The sequence below is a fragment of the Epinephelus fuscoguttatus genome, linkage group LG1 (assembly GCF_011397635.1).
Source record: "Epinephelus fuscoguttatus linkage group LG1, E.fuscoguttatus.final_Chr_v1".
Taxonomy (NCBI): domain Eukaryota; kingdom Metazoa; phylum Chordata; class Actinopteri; order Perciformes; family Serranidae; genus Epinephelus; species Epinephelus fuscoguttatus.
In genome coordinates, this window is record NC_064752.1 from 45,868,916 (window position 1) to 45,885,066 (window position 16,151).

A 16,151-nucleotide genomic window follows, 5' to 3' on the forward strand; every position below is an offset into this window, starting at 1 on the left:
GCTGGATCAATAATTGACTTATGATTTAATTGGCATCCAGGCAGTATTCATGCAAGGTTTGGGGATCAATATCAGATTTAGGTGTTGTTAAAAGAAAGGAATGTAAACAATTAACTTATTTTTCTTCAACCTAGCTTTTAACAAACATCACAGTTTATGAATATTTATTTCACACAAAAAAATGCAATGAGCAGGGTGTCTGCAAGTCCTTAGAATAGTCCTTCAGATGTCTTCAATTTTACAAACATCAGGCCTTAAAAGTCATTTGTCTTAATTTGATTTTGTAAGGTCTCAATTGCCACGGACATTCTTGTAATTGCATTCATCTTAAGGTATTTTTGTCAAAATTGTTGAAGGTATTCTTTGTGAAAGTCCACATTTCAAAATTTTAAACTTAATACTCCACCTTATAGACTTTTTACATTGTTCTTTAACTTACCTCCCAACAGCCTACCTACCATATTCCTACCTCCCACGGGACCATAACTACTGAACTTCTTATCGTCTCAAATTTGTTTAAAAATCACCTTGGAGAGGTCTTGAAATGAATGTAAGTGTGTGATAGCTGTAGACACCTCTACAAAGTAAATGAGATTACACCCCATGACATAAAAGTGATGGACAAAATATTAGAAATACCTCTTTGTATGTGATTCAACAGCATCACAAACCACAGCCTCCAAAATGACTATAAAGTTAAACACCCCTTGAAAACAGTTTCAACAAACCTGAATATTATGAACCTCATGAAGGAGGATTCATTACAGGTTAATCTGAATGAGTTTTAGCCAGGTGTACATAATAAACTGGTTGCCAAATGTGTATTTGTGGGGGTACAATTCCAGCAAATTCTTATTCCAGTAAAAAAAAGAGAGACACATTTAAGGGAACACTTAATGGTCACAGTGTGAGTTAAACTTCAGGGATATCAATCTGTCCATTTAGGAAGCACAAGTAATTGTGAATCAATTTCACCTGCTTTAGTGCAAATCAAAGTGCCAACAGGTGCAATGGAGACGCAAAAGCAAGACAGCTCCCAAAAAGGGAACGGTTTTGCATGTGGTGGCCTGACAGTTGCTCTCTCCTTATCCTTCCTGACTGATTCTTCTCTAGTTTGTGTTCTGCTAGTGTCCTTGTCACTACTGGTAGCACCAGGCGGTACCTGCAGCCCAATCAGGTTGCACAGGTAGTCCAGCTCCTCCAGGATGGCACATCCATATGTGCGGTCGCAAGAGGGTTTGCTGTGTCTCCCAGCACAGTCTCAAGAGCATGGAGGAGAAACCAGGAGACAGGCTGTTACACGAGGAGGGCTGGACAGGGCCGTAGAAGGGCATCAACCCAGCAGCAGGATCGGTATCTGCTCCTTTGTGTGGGGAGGAACAGGAGGAGCACTGCCAGAACCCTACAAAATGACCTCCAGCAGGCTACTGGTGCATGTCTCTGACCAAACTGTCAGAAACAGACTCCATGAGGGTGGCATGAGGGCCCGACGTCTTCTAGGGGGACCTGTGCTCACAGCCCGGCACCAAGCAGCTTGATTGGCATTCACCATAAAAGACCAGAATTGGTAGGTCCGCCACTGGCAGCCCGTTCTCTCCACAGATGAGAGCAGATTCACACTGAGCACATGTGACCGGTGTGAAAGAGTTCGGAGACATTAGTTTGTTCCGGGCTGTTTGAAGCTCATCATTTGCTCTTTGATTCACCACAATAAGTGTCGTCCCAAATCTCAGTCCAAGTATGAGTATTAGCCCAAACCATTTAAAAGAGTTGAACTGGCTCCCTGTTGAAGGTAGAATTCAACAGGTAAAGCTTATTATGATCCACACATGATTGTACAAGGTCTATGTCTGAATGATTTATTTCAGTATGTTTGGGACTCTCATGGCCTCAATACAAGTGCTAGTGTATCTAAATCTGCCTGTTCTCTGAGCAGTTTTAAAAACCATCTAAAAACTGGAGGTTGAGTAAGCTAGTATGGTGAAACATCCTTTCCAGGACAGTTTTAAGTTACTGGTCTAGTTTCTGAATTTAAGTGTTTTTATTGTCCTTTATGACTCTATGACATTGCTGGTTTATGTTTTTATTAGGTGTGTTAGTGTAAAAATGGGATATTAGTGGCATATACATGTCAGTCCCTATTCCTGCCTGCCTCTTAGCCCATACTTCAGGAACACAATAGAAAAAACACATGTGACTTAATTGCAATATATCCTGATGAATTTTAATTCTGTATGCACATTTGTGTACTGTGTTTAAATTTATCACATAAATTCAATCAATCAATCAGTCAATAAAAGACATTGCATAAACAGCATCACACAAGAAGGAATAGCCTGTCATGGCAGTGAGCACAGTTTAAATGCACACACTTGCCTAGGTGAACCCAAATGAATACACCGGAGCTAGAAGACCCAGTTGCTGTTTTCTAGGGTGGCGGTCAGCTACAACAGCACCGGAGAGAGAGTTATGTATAAGAATGGGACGGTATATCTGCAGTTGTAGGGGATGTGAATGGAAACACATGCAGGTATTTAAACATACCGCACATGATAATCTACAGTATGGCATGACCCAGATTTACTGATCACTGGCACCCTTCTATAATATAGCTAGTCTGTAAAGGCAGGACACAATAACCTTTGGAGGATAGGCCTATTTTTTTCTGTTGGCGCACTGGTAGAAGCAGAGCGGTGGGGAATCAGTGTGAATGAATCAAAAATGGAAACAAGTGGAAACAGTTCATTTCGGGTGGTAATACATTGCATGACATTGTAAATGTAATAATATTACCCGAAATCCTGTTGGTAACAAGTTATATTATTTTGTTACTGCTATAACGTAATACAATACTGTAACGCTACCCCCAACACTGTTCATGTAGTTCATGTAGAATAAGCAGATCATTTTGTCATAGATTGCTTCTAACTATTTAAGAAAAGAAAAGAAAGAAAAGAAAAGACAATCATGATGGAGATGGGTTTGCATTTTTAGGCCATATAGCCTATAGTAAATGGCACCATTTTTAAATTAATATGAGTTCCTCTTTGAACACGTGTAGTTCTGAGGTGACAATCTGAATCATATGCAAGCCCCCCCACCTCATGGGTCCAAGTACAATCTCATTGCCTGTGCTGTCTGTTTTTATGCCCCTGTACTGGATGTAGTTGTGTGAGAGTCTGTAAACGGATGTTGCTGAATTTTCTCCGTTTTTGGATTCTGCGTTCCTAGTGAGAGACATGCAAAAAAAATTTCAAGATATACAAATGATGATTTTTTTGGGTGACGCGCTCCTTTAAAACACCAGTCTTTGAATCTGCATTACAGTGTAGCCTCCTGTCCAGCAGGTGACGCTACAAACCACCAGTGTCTCTGAACATTTACAGCACGCGGGTACGCGCCAATCAGACGCCGAGAATGGCAGAAGAGGGCGGGTCATGCCGCAGCCGGTATGCCTCTACTTCCGGGTCAGTGGATGTAAACAGAAGGACGTTCCGCCTCTGGAGACGGCGTTAGAAAACATGACCAAACTTGAGCTGCTGAACGTGTTTCTGAACGACAGGCTCACCGCGGCCGCTGAAGAGATTTTCCGCGCCGTTAAAAACACGGTGTTGGAGTATCAGAGCGAAATCCTGCGTTCCAAAGAGGAGAACGAGCGACTCAAACGGCTCCTCAATGTAGCCGTTCAACGGCTCCTACTGCAGCCAGGTGAGGAGCAGCTGCTGCCTGTCATTGGTACGATGTGTTTACTGATAGACTGAATGTCACACCAGATCTCACACCAAACAGGTCCCGTTTTTAACGGAGCTACGGTAATGGGTAAAACTGTGTTGTAGCTAACAGTAGGATGTTCTGCCTGTGTCGTACCTCAGCCTGCTACATCTTATTTTATTGAATGGAAACTGACATAACAACAGCAGGAAAATACGTGGTACAATAGCTACATCATTGTATTAATCCCTCCGAAACCAGCATTTTTACTCTGTCCACGCTGGATACAGGGGCTTGATGATCATATCTGAAGCTATGGAAATGTTTAGGTACCACTGTGATTTGATATAAATTCTCTCCATACAGGGCAGATGGTATTGTGAAACATCAAAACTAGATTACAAGTGATAATACAGATTTATTAATTGAAAGTTTGGCTTTGTGAATACAATATTTCGGTAATAGAACCAATACATAAACAAGGTAGGCTAGGATTCAAGTTATGTACATTATAATGATCATGTTGTACATTATAATGATCATGTTGTCATCTGGAGATGACTAGTCACAGTGTTTGTCTGTATGGAGAGAGCCCTGTTTCAGTATGGACTTTACAGAAGCAACATTTGCATAGATATTCAGTTTTAATATATCAGTGATCTTGTGAGATAGTTTTCTCATGTTATGGGTGATTAAAGAAATGTCTGTTAGTATCCATATTTCTCAAATCAACCAGTTTTCTTCCCACCCCATTCCAGAATAAAGTAACATATAAGGGGAAAAAGTTAACCACAATTTCAATTTTCTTGTCTTGTGTTTCTTTTTCTTTTTTTTGACTACTTCCAGATGAATATTTTGAGTTTTTGTATTATTTTGTGTTTCTGCTGTTTACTGCTGCCCCAGTAACAGGGCCAATACAAAGTTCTATCAGAAACAAACAACACAAAGTCAAGTTCATCCTGAAAACATCTCATTGTCACCAGTGTAATGTAACATTTAAAGCTCTTTTGTGCTCTTTATAGTGGAACTATCTACAGGCACATCAGATCAATATGAAATTAATCATAAAGTCATTTGTAGAGGCATTCAGACTTTTCCATATTTCAGCTTTAGAGGTCAAAGGTCAAGTTCTGTTGTCCTCCTCAGTGTCGTGATAATGTGTCTAGAAGATAGATTAGTCTTTGCTTTACAATGATATATGACTTCATGATTTTCTATGAAGGTTGCCCTCTGTAATACTGATTCTGAAAAAATGTGGAAAATAATCATGAAAAAAAAGTCATTCTTGAAAAAGGAGTGATAGCACATAGAAAGTTACCACTGCTGCAATGCTCTGTTAATATAAGGGCTAATACAGGACATGCTGAAAGAATGATGGACCTTTATCTTCTGTGATTCATCTCTCATCATAAAAAACAAAACAAAACAAAAAAAGTTTTAGACTTGAACAGTGACCCCTAACCCTTAGAGTCACAAAACATTGAACAAATGTTGCATTGTTTGTCATTTTGTTTTTGCAGAACAATATTCAGGCATTGTAATAAACAATTTTATACTTTATTACACACTTGTGGCTATTAAAAAGAAGCCCATTGTCCCCATATGAGGACATCATTTTGTTCAAAAACTACTTACTGTTTAAAGACACTGCTTAGTTTTTTTATACTTATATATAGGTCCTACTAATCCCACTCAAATTAGCGTGTGTACGCAGGATTTTTCAACATGGGTTAGCCTGCTAAAAATAGGTGATAGACTCCCCTCCAATTGCCAGTAGATCAGCGCTGTGCACACAGCTCTGCAGTAGATGAGTATGCCTTTGTGTGTGTGTGTGTGTGTGTGTGTGGTTTTTTTTCTTTTGGTATGTCACCATCTATCTCACGGACAGGCCAAACAACACGTCAGCGTGGTTCTTAAATCTCTCACCCATTCAGTTTCTCTTCCAAACTCGGTCCAGACTAATTTGGATTGATGTTTGAGCGCCGCTTGGGTAGAGTCTCAAGGTATTTTGTTGTGGTGTGTCATGGCATTTCGCCGGTAAAGAAGCTAAAATTAGCACATTCACCTGGGTGTTGTGTTTCCATTAACGCTAATCAGAGCTGGAGGTGATAAATACCTGTGACTACAGCAGAGTCATTTGACCGGGGGCGTGAACACCGATTAAAACCTTTTCCATGGCATTAAAAAGCCAGATGTTAGTGGGTGTTAGTGGGTTTTTTGTGCAGTGGGAAAAGGGCTTTATGAATAGATTATAATTCTGTGGGAAACACTGAAATATAAGGTCCGAATCCATTACAGCGCTATAACTTTAATGCAATTTTAACTTGCCCCACCAATGTAATTGCACAAATATGGGTTTAAACCTCGCAACATGCATCACAGTTTTTTTTTTAGAAAAGCTGCCTTGATATCAGGCATTTCAGGCTGCAACAATTCCAAAATGCCTGCGAAATCCTGGAGGGACTGATCCATCTGTTGAAGGAGCTTGCTGGATTTCCAGTTCAGAAGAATTAGTCTGTGTGCTATGAGGCTACTAATGCTGTTGCGTCTTTTGCACATTTGTTGCATGAGTTTCCACAGGTGTTACTCTAAAGGTGGTGGTGAGAGAGTTAGGTTCAAGATGTGTATTACACAGAGCTGAAAGGCAGTTGAATAAGGAGGACCAGAAATTGGCCCTTTTTACACAGAGAACGCGCTACAGGGCCGTTATAAAGTTCCTTCTTTATGCTGCCTTTGCATTTTTACAAAGCACCAAATGATTATGGCATCATGCAGCTCCTGTGTTTGATTTTAGACAACATCCTGGCATCGCAGAATCAAAAGAGGTGTGACGGGTGTGACATGAAACACAACAGCATCAACCTCTAGTGTGACATATAACAGACGCGTGAGCAGCTCTATCTTAACAATAACAATGGCATGACATAACAGTAACTATCATTTATCGTCTGTTATATGGCGGCTGATCTCGTCCTCTGCTTGGAGGGTACCTCCTGTACCTCATTGTTATCCCAATTTGTGGACATTTTCGGCAGCTCTTCTTCTTCATTGACTTAGATGCGAGCTGCTATCAGTTACTTTTTAAATCTGTTGCGGTGAGTCACATGCATAACACGTCAAAACGTCACAGCTGTGTTGCCCATTATGTCGTCCTGCAGACATGGTTTCGGCGCTGTTGCTACATCCGTTCCCAGCTCAAATGCTAGACCACTCTGTTCCCCCATTCTGTGTTTGCACCTTCCAGAATGGCGAGGTGGCAGGATGGCACAATATTCCCACCTTGAATTGGCAGTGTAAAAGGGGCTGTTGACTAGGGAGGGACAAGACCAGAACATGTGACCTATCAAAACTGGGTTACTGCTCCGATCAATTTATCTCAAGCTAAAAAAATTTCATGCAGTCTGATTTCTGATTTCAAGGTTAACTGTGCAGATTTTTGAATGGAGTTTAGTTGAAACAAAGTGACAAAAAAACTATTAAAATAGGAGCTTTAGTGTATAGCAATGATATATCAAAAATACCTTTGGATATCCCTGCTAAACATACAGCAATACAATCTTTTATGCAAATACACCTAGCATAACTGTTATGTTTGTAATGTTTCAGAACCTCACTCTGTCCAGCCACAGGAAGATGGTCAGCCCTGGGAGTCTGAGTGGAGAAGCAGTGCAGAGCTGCTGCCACAAATTAAAGAAGAACCAAAACTCCAAAACATTCAGACAGATAGTTCACAAGAAGCAAGCGACTCAGAGGAAGGAAACAGTAGTCATGTCGAGCCACTACAGAGGTCACATCCTCCAGCAGCGCAAACTGCATTTAGCAGACAGAGCATCTCCCCTCCTCCACTAACATCCCAGGAGATTAAGGCAGAGAGTGACAGCAGGAAACAGCAACCAGCCAACAGCTTACCATCCTCAATGACTGTTCATTCAAACTGCAGAGCGCCACAGAGCGATTCTCGTGCCGGCAGTGCAAAGAGTCACAGGACTCAGAAAGCAGACCAGCAGGTGAAAGGGTTGCTTCGCTCAAATGGAAAACAGAGCTCACACATACTGCAGATCAAGAATGTGAGATCCCTAAGGCCGCCCCCGCCTCGCTCCTCTCACCCAAGCCAGAGCATTCAGAGGTGGCACAGCTGCAAAGAATGCGGGAAGGGCTTCAGCTTTGCCTGCCAGCTGGAGGTCCACATGCGCTGGCACACCAAGGAGAAGCCGTACAGCTGTGCAGTGTGCCGAAAGAGCTTCACCACGGTCAGTATGCTGAAGAGGCACCACCGAATCCACACGGGGGAAAAGCCCTTCCGTTGCCATGTGTGTGGGAAATGCTTCAACCAGTCAGCACACCTCAACACCCACTTCAGGCTGCACACCAGAGAGAGGGCCAGCTGGAGCCGAGCACAGCACTCCAAGTGAACAAAGACTCACAACAGAAAACTAACCAGACATCTGTAAACGTGAACATGCTTTAACTGGCCAAATTTCAGGATCAAACAGTGTACAGTTATAGTGTTTGACTGTGTGTCTTGTCTGTTGTGCAATAAAGTGTGGTCCATTATGATTTCTGATGCACTGGCTGTGTTGTTGAACATGCATAGGTAATAAAAGGACAATTTAATCTATTTAATCCTATTTAAGGTGTGCAGACATGGGTTCAGTGGTAGCCACAAATGTACAGGATTCCAACAAGGCAAGCAACATGGGCAGAGAGACAGACAGGTTACAGGTTGTATAGAAATGGAAATGAAAGCAGAAGCACCCAACATGTCAGTTATATGTGCAATTTACACTGATCAGCCAAAACATTAAAACCACTGACAGATGACGCAAATAACATTGAACATGTTGTTACAATCCAATGTTCTGCTGGACAACTTTTGGTCCTGGCATTTATGTGGATGCCACTTGACACGCACCACCCACCCAAACACCGTTTCAGGCCATGTACACCCCCTCAAGGCAACAGCACTCCCTGATGGTTGTGCTCCCCAGCAAAACAATGCTGCATGCTTTACTGCTAAACTGTTCAGACATGCCTCAAAGAACATGACAAAGAGCTCAAGAAATTGACCTGGCTTCACAATTCACCATTTGTGGGATGTGTTGGAATCGCAGAGGTACCCCTGATCCATGATGGGGCCTCTTTGCATCAGACTTTGCTCTGACCTGTGGAGGCATGAACACAGGACCTCTGGGGGTCTGTCCTGTGGTGTCTGGCACCAGAGTGTTGGCAGCAGATCCTTTGAGTCCTGTGGGTTGAGAAATGGAGTACCAGTACATCCCAAGGACACACCAATGGATTGGGATCTTGGGAATTTGAAGGCCAGGTCAATGCCTTGAGGTCTTTGTCATGTTCTTTGGGCCCTTCTGGAATAGTTTTTGCAGTGTGGCATGGTGCATTGTCCTGCTGGGTGGCACTGCCCTGTCGGGGGTGCTGTTGCTATGAAGGAGAGGTACTTGGTGCACAACAGTGTTTTGGTGGGTGGAACGCATCAAGTGGCATCCACACGAATGTCAGGACCTGAAGTTTCCCATCAGGATATTGCAGTGTAATGAGATGATGGATGTTATTCACTTCACCCACTAGTGGTTTGAATGTTTTGGCTGTTTGATGTATAACTGCAGTGTAAAACTGCACATGACTGGCGAGGACAGGAGCCCTCACTGGCTTCCCACCCACAAAAAATTATAACAGACCTGTCTCACAGCAGACAGTAGTGACTGGCACAGGTTTAACTAACAACAGTAACAATTACTCTGTTCTCCTGCCTGTAGTGCAGTTTATCAGTCTAAAAGTCTGTTTTGGTATGAGTTATGGATCGGCCATAGAGATGTCTAACTTCTCTCCAGTATAATGGAACAAGATAGCACTTGGCTAGGGGTGAACACAGAGCCAAAATAAATAAACTGAGAACTCAACAGCAGTGTCTGTTTCCAGAAATCATGACCTGGTTACTCAAGAAAATCCACAGACCTTGATGTGAACAGCTTCATGAAGGATCTATTTTCTTTCTACTGAACTACACCTGCCAACTGTATCACTGCAGAGAAGACAGCGTGCATCTACTCATGGACGAGAGGCTTGTGCTCATGAGAGCATATCTAAACATTAATGGTGTTCTCCTTGGCTAAGCTGTAATGTTAGCTAGTTACACCCAGTTGGCAGGTGTAGCTCAGTTGAAAGAAATTAGCTCTTACATGTGCTTATCTTGAGTGAGCAGGTCATAATTTCTGGAAATACACACTGCTGTTGAGTTATCCATTATATTGGAGGGGAGGTAGTATTCTCTACGGTCGATATCTCAAACAACTGGCAACCCACACCAAAACAATCTAGACTAATAGATAGCACTTTTGGTAAGAGAAAAATAATGTATTTTTGATTTTGGGTTGAACTATCCCTTTAAAGTGTCCCAGTAATAATGACAGTGAGTCAGCATCACAATTCCAGAGCTGGACAGGTCAACCTAAATGGAAAACAGTCATTATATTTGTATTAGTCTTAGCAAGTTAACATATCAGCTGTTACTGCAAGAAAGGTCTCCTGGGTTTATTTGCACCATCAAGGCAGAAGCACTACTGTCAGGATTTCTATTGGCCAGATTCTAACTTGGAGAAATATAACAAAAGTAAAAAAAGGACAGGAGCTGTATGCGCAGATGTTTTCAGTTGTACATGAGGTTTAAGAACAGAGATGAGTGTTTAAAACTTGGGAATTTTCAACTTGTTAAATATTGAATATTAAAAGTGGTAGTAGTAAAAAAAAAATCTGAGCTCCTGATTTACCACTTGGCTGTAGGCCTAATCTTTACCAGCTGTAACAACATTGCGATGACTACTTCTGTTTTCACCTCGTGAGTCTATGTGTGTGTCGTTATGGAAACACATGGTCCTGGTGGCGCCTATTGTAGTGGGAACTACTGCTGAAGCCATTTTGAGTACTTTGCCACATATGTCTGTGAACAGAGTTTATCAACCTCATAACATCAAACATTGTTTGTTATTTATTATCACTGTTTGTTAGTTAAGTTGTTGTTTTTTTGTGTTAATTTGTTATTAGCTCTCGCTGTTCTTTGTAATAAATACAGTTAATATAAAGGTTGGGTTCTTTTAGGGCTCTGAATGTTCTAGGTCAAGCACTGCCTCCAGACACGTTTTAAAGAATTAAAGGCCTGGAATAATGATTTGTATCTCATGTTTCTTTTCACAAATTCGGTCATTTATCCAGTGAAAAATAATAAATAACACTTACTGCTCCTTTATTTAAAAAAAGAATCTCTGAATATGCAAATACTGTTCATTTCTAGAATATAAATGGTGGTTATAAGATGTCTTCTACCACTTAAAGGTCCATCCTCAGTGTCTGTGTGCAGGGAGCTTCAAGTTACCACACCACACTTGTGTGAGTTTCACGGTTGGACATTAGCACCAGCCAAATGCTGGTAAAATTTGCAAGTGGCTGCGAGATTTGCTTCACTCACTAGCCAACAAAAACAATGGCAATCTACTGAGTGGCTGGTAGATTTTGGAATCCACCAGCCACAGTGGCAGGTGGATGAAAAGTTGCATACTGGACCACGATTGGCTCCAGCTAGTTGATTTTGTATGTACACATATATAACTTGAGGTCAGCACAGAGACACATTCCCTCTTCAGTTGATGAATGTAAAACAAACTGCTTTCAGAGTTTAAAGGCCCTGCACAGGCACATATATGTGCCTAAAAAGTCATCTGTAGTTACATTAATATTAATGGCTGTCTCACAAGTTCAAAGTCCCCAGACCCTGGTGCTGACCTGTAGCAAGACACAGTTGGGCGTTTTTTGCATAGGAATATGGAAGTTGTACTGTTGAGAAAATATAGCACCAAAGGAAGGGCTGTCTGAAGGCAAGGTAAAGTGGTGAAAATATTTTAAATCTGGTGTTCACTTAGACTGATATTAGGTAGGCTTTTTTAAGTGGCTAAAATACATTTTGCTGTTAACCTTGATCCACAGCATTGCTGAGCTTCTGCCCTGCTAGTTCCATCAAGGAGTGGCCATCTACTGTGTATAATACACTGACTATGGATAAAAAACAAAACTACACCCAAAAAACCCCCAAACTATCCCTTTAAGGTATGATTTCATTTAATTTAGGTGAGCTAGTTCCAGGGTCCCGATGTGGCTCACTCTCATGGCTCACTGGGACACCTGCTGGAACCGAGTCATTGTCAGTGAAATTAGTTTCAGATCTAGAATGACAGTTAACAAGTCTGCTGTGAAAAGGGTCCAATGTGCACGCTGGCTCACTGACACAACTTACCTAAATGGCACAGTTATTCCACAAGTTTTTCCTGCTATGACATCAAAGTATCTGCTGCAAAAAAGTTTTATGTTCAATTTGCCTTCAGTGTTGTTTCTCATGCTTAATTGGTGCCCAGATCATGAAGTGGTGGAAAGATCTATTTCAGTCTTCTATGAGAACAGTATCTGTGTTTTGTAACAAGCTAATATCTGCAGTGTTAATTGTGGCCTGTGGCACAGTACCCAGAGGCTCTGTTTGTATGAACTGGTTTCCCGTTGTTCTGCATATCTAATATCAGCTGAATGCTGTGATAAAATAGAGTGACAATAAATAAATGGAGCAGGTCACCTGTGCATTATGTACTCATAGCAACACTGCCATCTGCTGGAGATATACTGGTAGTACCAATTACAAAATGAGGTAACCAATAACTGGAATTTTCTTAGAAAGTGACAACAAATGAACCCTCCCTCTCATAAGATACATTATACAGCACAGAAACCTTTTGTAATTTTTCAGAAATTCCTCTGCTTAACTGTTAGAAAAGGTGAAGTCCTCTACACATGTAACTGGTTAACTCTAATGGGTTAATTCAGATTTTTTGAAGTGGGGTTGTATGGAGTACTTATCCATGGACTGTATATTACATAAAGTGGATGTCAGTCAGCACGCCCCCAGTTTGGAGAAACAGCCTGGAGTCTGATATAATGTACTGCTTGTGTTAGGGGTCAGCAGCAAAACATTTTAGTTACCTAAAAAAATCAATATCAGTTTTAGTGTACACTATATTGAGAGTATTTTCCACTGCTTTACCTTAACGTCTGACGATCATTTCCAACAAGAAAATTAAGCTGTTGTATCGCTGTCTTTTAAAGCCATACTCCAACGTGAAAAACTGACTTAACATCCCTGGACACAGGAATTGCTGGTCTGCCACTACCTTGATCAGTTACTGTTATTGTGTGACCCTGGTTTTTCAAAGGGATAGTTTGGATTCACCAAAATCACAGAATACCACAAAGTAACTAACTGATTGAAGCAGCTGTATACCAGCAGCTGAGCTACAATTACTGTTTTTGGAGTGGAGTCTGGTGGCTTTGACAAGAGCAAAGTTTGGGAACTGAAGCTGTTAACAGCTTCCCTGTTGAAAGGGGCTGTCTGACAGAAAGGTAAAGCGCTGAAAATACTCCCAGTAAAGCGTACACTTAAACTGATATTGATTTTTTTTGGGTGGGACTTTTATATGCAGCTGTAATACGCTTTGTTGCTGACCCCTCCACAGCAGTACATTGATTAGTGTCCATGCTGCACTCCAGCCTGTTTCTCCAAACTGGGGGTGTGCTGACTGACATCTACTGTAGATAATACACTGACTATGCATAAGAAGCCCATACAACCCCACTTTAAAAAATCTGAACTATCCCTTTAACTTTTAATTGTTGGAAAATGAAAAGATATCATGCTACATGTAATAAACCACATTTTAAAAATCCTTATGGGAAAGCTATATGTTACATGCTGGTCAGAGGCTCTGGCTTATTTTGTGTTGTATGTGTCCACTCATGACTCCTACTCACTCACCAGCTCCAATTTTCAAGCACAGTTATGAGCTGGTTATTAACACCCTCAATAGCTTTGCGAATGACCTTCAGTTCATCTTTGCTGACGCATGTGTGTTTATGACTGTACATTATACTACTCTGCTTGTATCTGTGAGATTATTGTCTTGTGTTATTTGGTGTAAATTTCAGAGGAGAGGGCAGGGAACACGTCGCTGTCGATATTTAAAACATGTGCACCCTTCCCCCACCCCTTAAAAACATGACAGTAGCAGTGGATGTATTTTGAAAAAACTAAATATATTTACACCAAAAACTGCATGTTACTATGCCAGGCGGCACCGCCATCAGCAGAGGCTCGTGGGAAGTCTATAAACAAGAATAATAATAAATAATAGTAACAAACTAATGAACCACCAGACCAACGTATAGCAAATACAAGTGAAGTCATATTTATATATTTGTGGATCCATTTTTACACGTGAGACTGGTTTTGCACATTTGTGGATCACTTCCTGTCAGTTTGCGGGCTGTGTGACATTTGTGACTTCCCTCTTATTTGTTTGTGTAATTTTGTATACACATGCTGCTTTTGCTTTTTAATGATTATAACAGTGCAGAAAAGACCGACCCTGCTGTACAGGAACCAGTGAAGGGAAGCAGGGAAACTTGGCTGATATTCAACCAGCTGTGTGTCATCATATTGTGCACAGATGAATGTTGTTTGACTTCCACCTAAGATCCCTGCCCGTCTGGTGGCAGAGGTCCGGGTGCTGGCAGTGGCATGGGGGTGAAGCCAAACACTGTTCATCTGCACACACTGTGATGCCACACAGCTGGTTCAATATCGGCAAAGTTTCCCTTTATATTCATTGTCTTCTGGGGCGATCAGCAGTGATGTGGTGGTTCACTTTTACATTGTGATCTGTAGCCTATAGTTCGGCTTTAGCTTCTAACTATCTTGATCTTTTTAACCTGTTTTTGCTGATGAGTGAGTCTGGATATATCCTTCAAGTGCATTTTGTAGACCCCTCTGTCTGCTTCTCTCTGGAATCACTATTTCATTCTTCCAAATATATGATAATATTTCTTAAAAAATTTCAGTTAGTTACAGTGTGGACTCCATGCTTACTCAGACAGCTTGTTGAACCATCACAAAGGGGCAGGGCTTAGCAAAAGGTCAATTCCCACTGCAGCAGATCTGTAGAAAAAACAAAATTTGTGAGGTGCAATTACTTGCCACATCAGCAGGTGGTGACATTCCCTTGCATGAGATGAAGCAAAAGAGTAACATTTTACAACAACTGGAAACAAGGAGAGAAGTCAGCTGCTATTAGTTTGTTTCCACAGAGCATGAGGAATTTATGCCCGTAAGTATGAGCGCATATTTCGTTTATGTTAAGCATGTGAAATAAAAAGAGATGGTGTGTAAGGATACTATTATCGCTATCATGATGGTTTTTCAGTAGCACCTTCATGGTAATTCGGACTCACAGTTATGAAATAAGTACTCAGATCTTTTACTCATGTAAAAGTACAAAATAAGTACAAAAGTACTTATTATGCAGAATGGTCCATTTCAGATCAAATAAAGCCAGTGATGCACGAATTCATTATTTTTTTGTTATTAGTCTGAATTTGCAGTTAAATAGTATTTAAATGTATCAAATAGATATAAGGGAGTGAAGAGTGTAAAAAATTCCTTCTCAGATATAATGGAATAGAAGAATAAAGTAGCAGAATGTGGACATACTCGAGACAAGCACATCAACATTGTATTTTAATGCAGTACATGAGAGTAAATGTACTTTGTTATTTTCCACCATCACTGCATTGTTGCTATACTGTACAGTTGATTGAATATGCTTAGGGGGGTCAAATTGAAGTTTCAATTTCAATTTAATTTCAATTTCAATTTCAATTTATTTATTTAAAAAGGGACAGTGCATATTAATGAACATACACATGTAAATATGCCAGATTATAGCCGTAGGCTAGTTTCCACTGTAGTCCCTTGGTGTGCCATGTGCCAAGTGTTAGCTAAATGTAACTCTGTGCACTGTGTAAGGCATGGCTAGGAGTGATAGGGCATGTATTTATGGATTGTACAATAATTAGTAATTTACACCACAAATGGAATTACCAATCACATTAGCCTACATTAACAACTGTCAGGTGATCAGTAAATGCTCTGGTTAAATGATGGAATCAAAAGGACAGTTGGCCTGATAACTGTAAAATGATTATTATCCTAGTGATGGTAATTTCAAGGTTAAACGCTTTGTAAGCCATGATGTCACTGGTGTGATGGTGTGAAGTCCCCTAACACAGAAGGTCTACAATAGGCTTTAGCATAGAATTTTATTGCAGTGAAAATCAGACAAAGGCTGTGATTGCCTCAAAGAAACCCTTTTATGACAAATTAGTATTCGGTTCAAATACACCTGCCAGATATCCTATAATATTTCTTAAACTGTTTATGTAAGTTTAACCCCTCTTCTCAGTTTGGTCAATAATGTAGTGAACATTATTAATCGGCTTGAGCTAACACCCCATTAACTGGGTGAAAGATACACACAGTCCAGCTTAATGAGTACTTT

At 40.8% G+C, this 16,151-nt stretch overlaps 1 protein-coding gene across 1 annotated transcript; it reads left to right on the forward strand.

The window, feature by feature from the left end:
- The first annotated feature begins 3,476 nt into the window (after positions 1-3,476).
- Positions 3,477-8,268, forward strand: LOC125885836 (zinc finger protein 79-like). Its single transcript, XM_049571638.1, has 2 exons — positions 3,477-3,708; positions 7,318-8,268. Exons 1-2 carry the CDS (start codon positions 3,522-3,524, stop codon positions 8,121-8,123), a joined length of 993 nt encoding a protein of 330 aa, XP_049427595.1. The 5' UTR covers positions 3,477-3,521; the 3' UTR covers positions 8,124-8,268.
- The last annotated feature ends 7,883 nt before the right edge of the window (positions 8,269-16,151 follow it).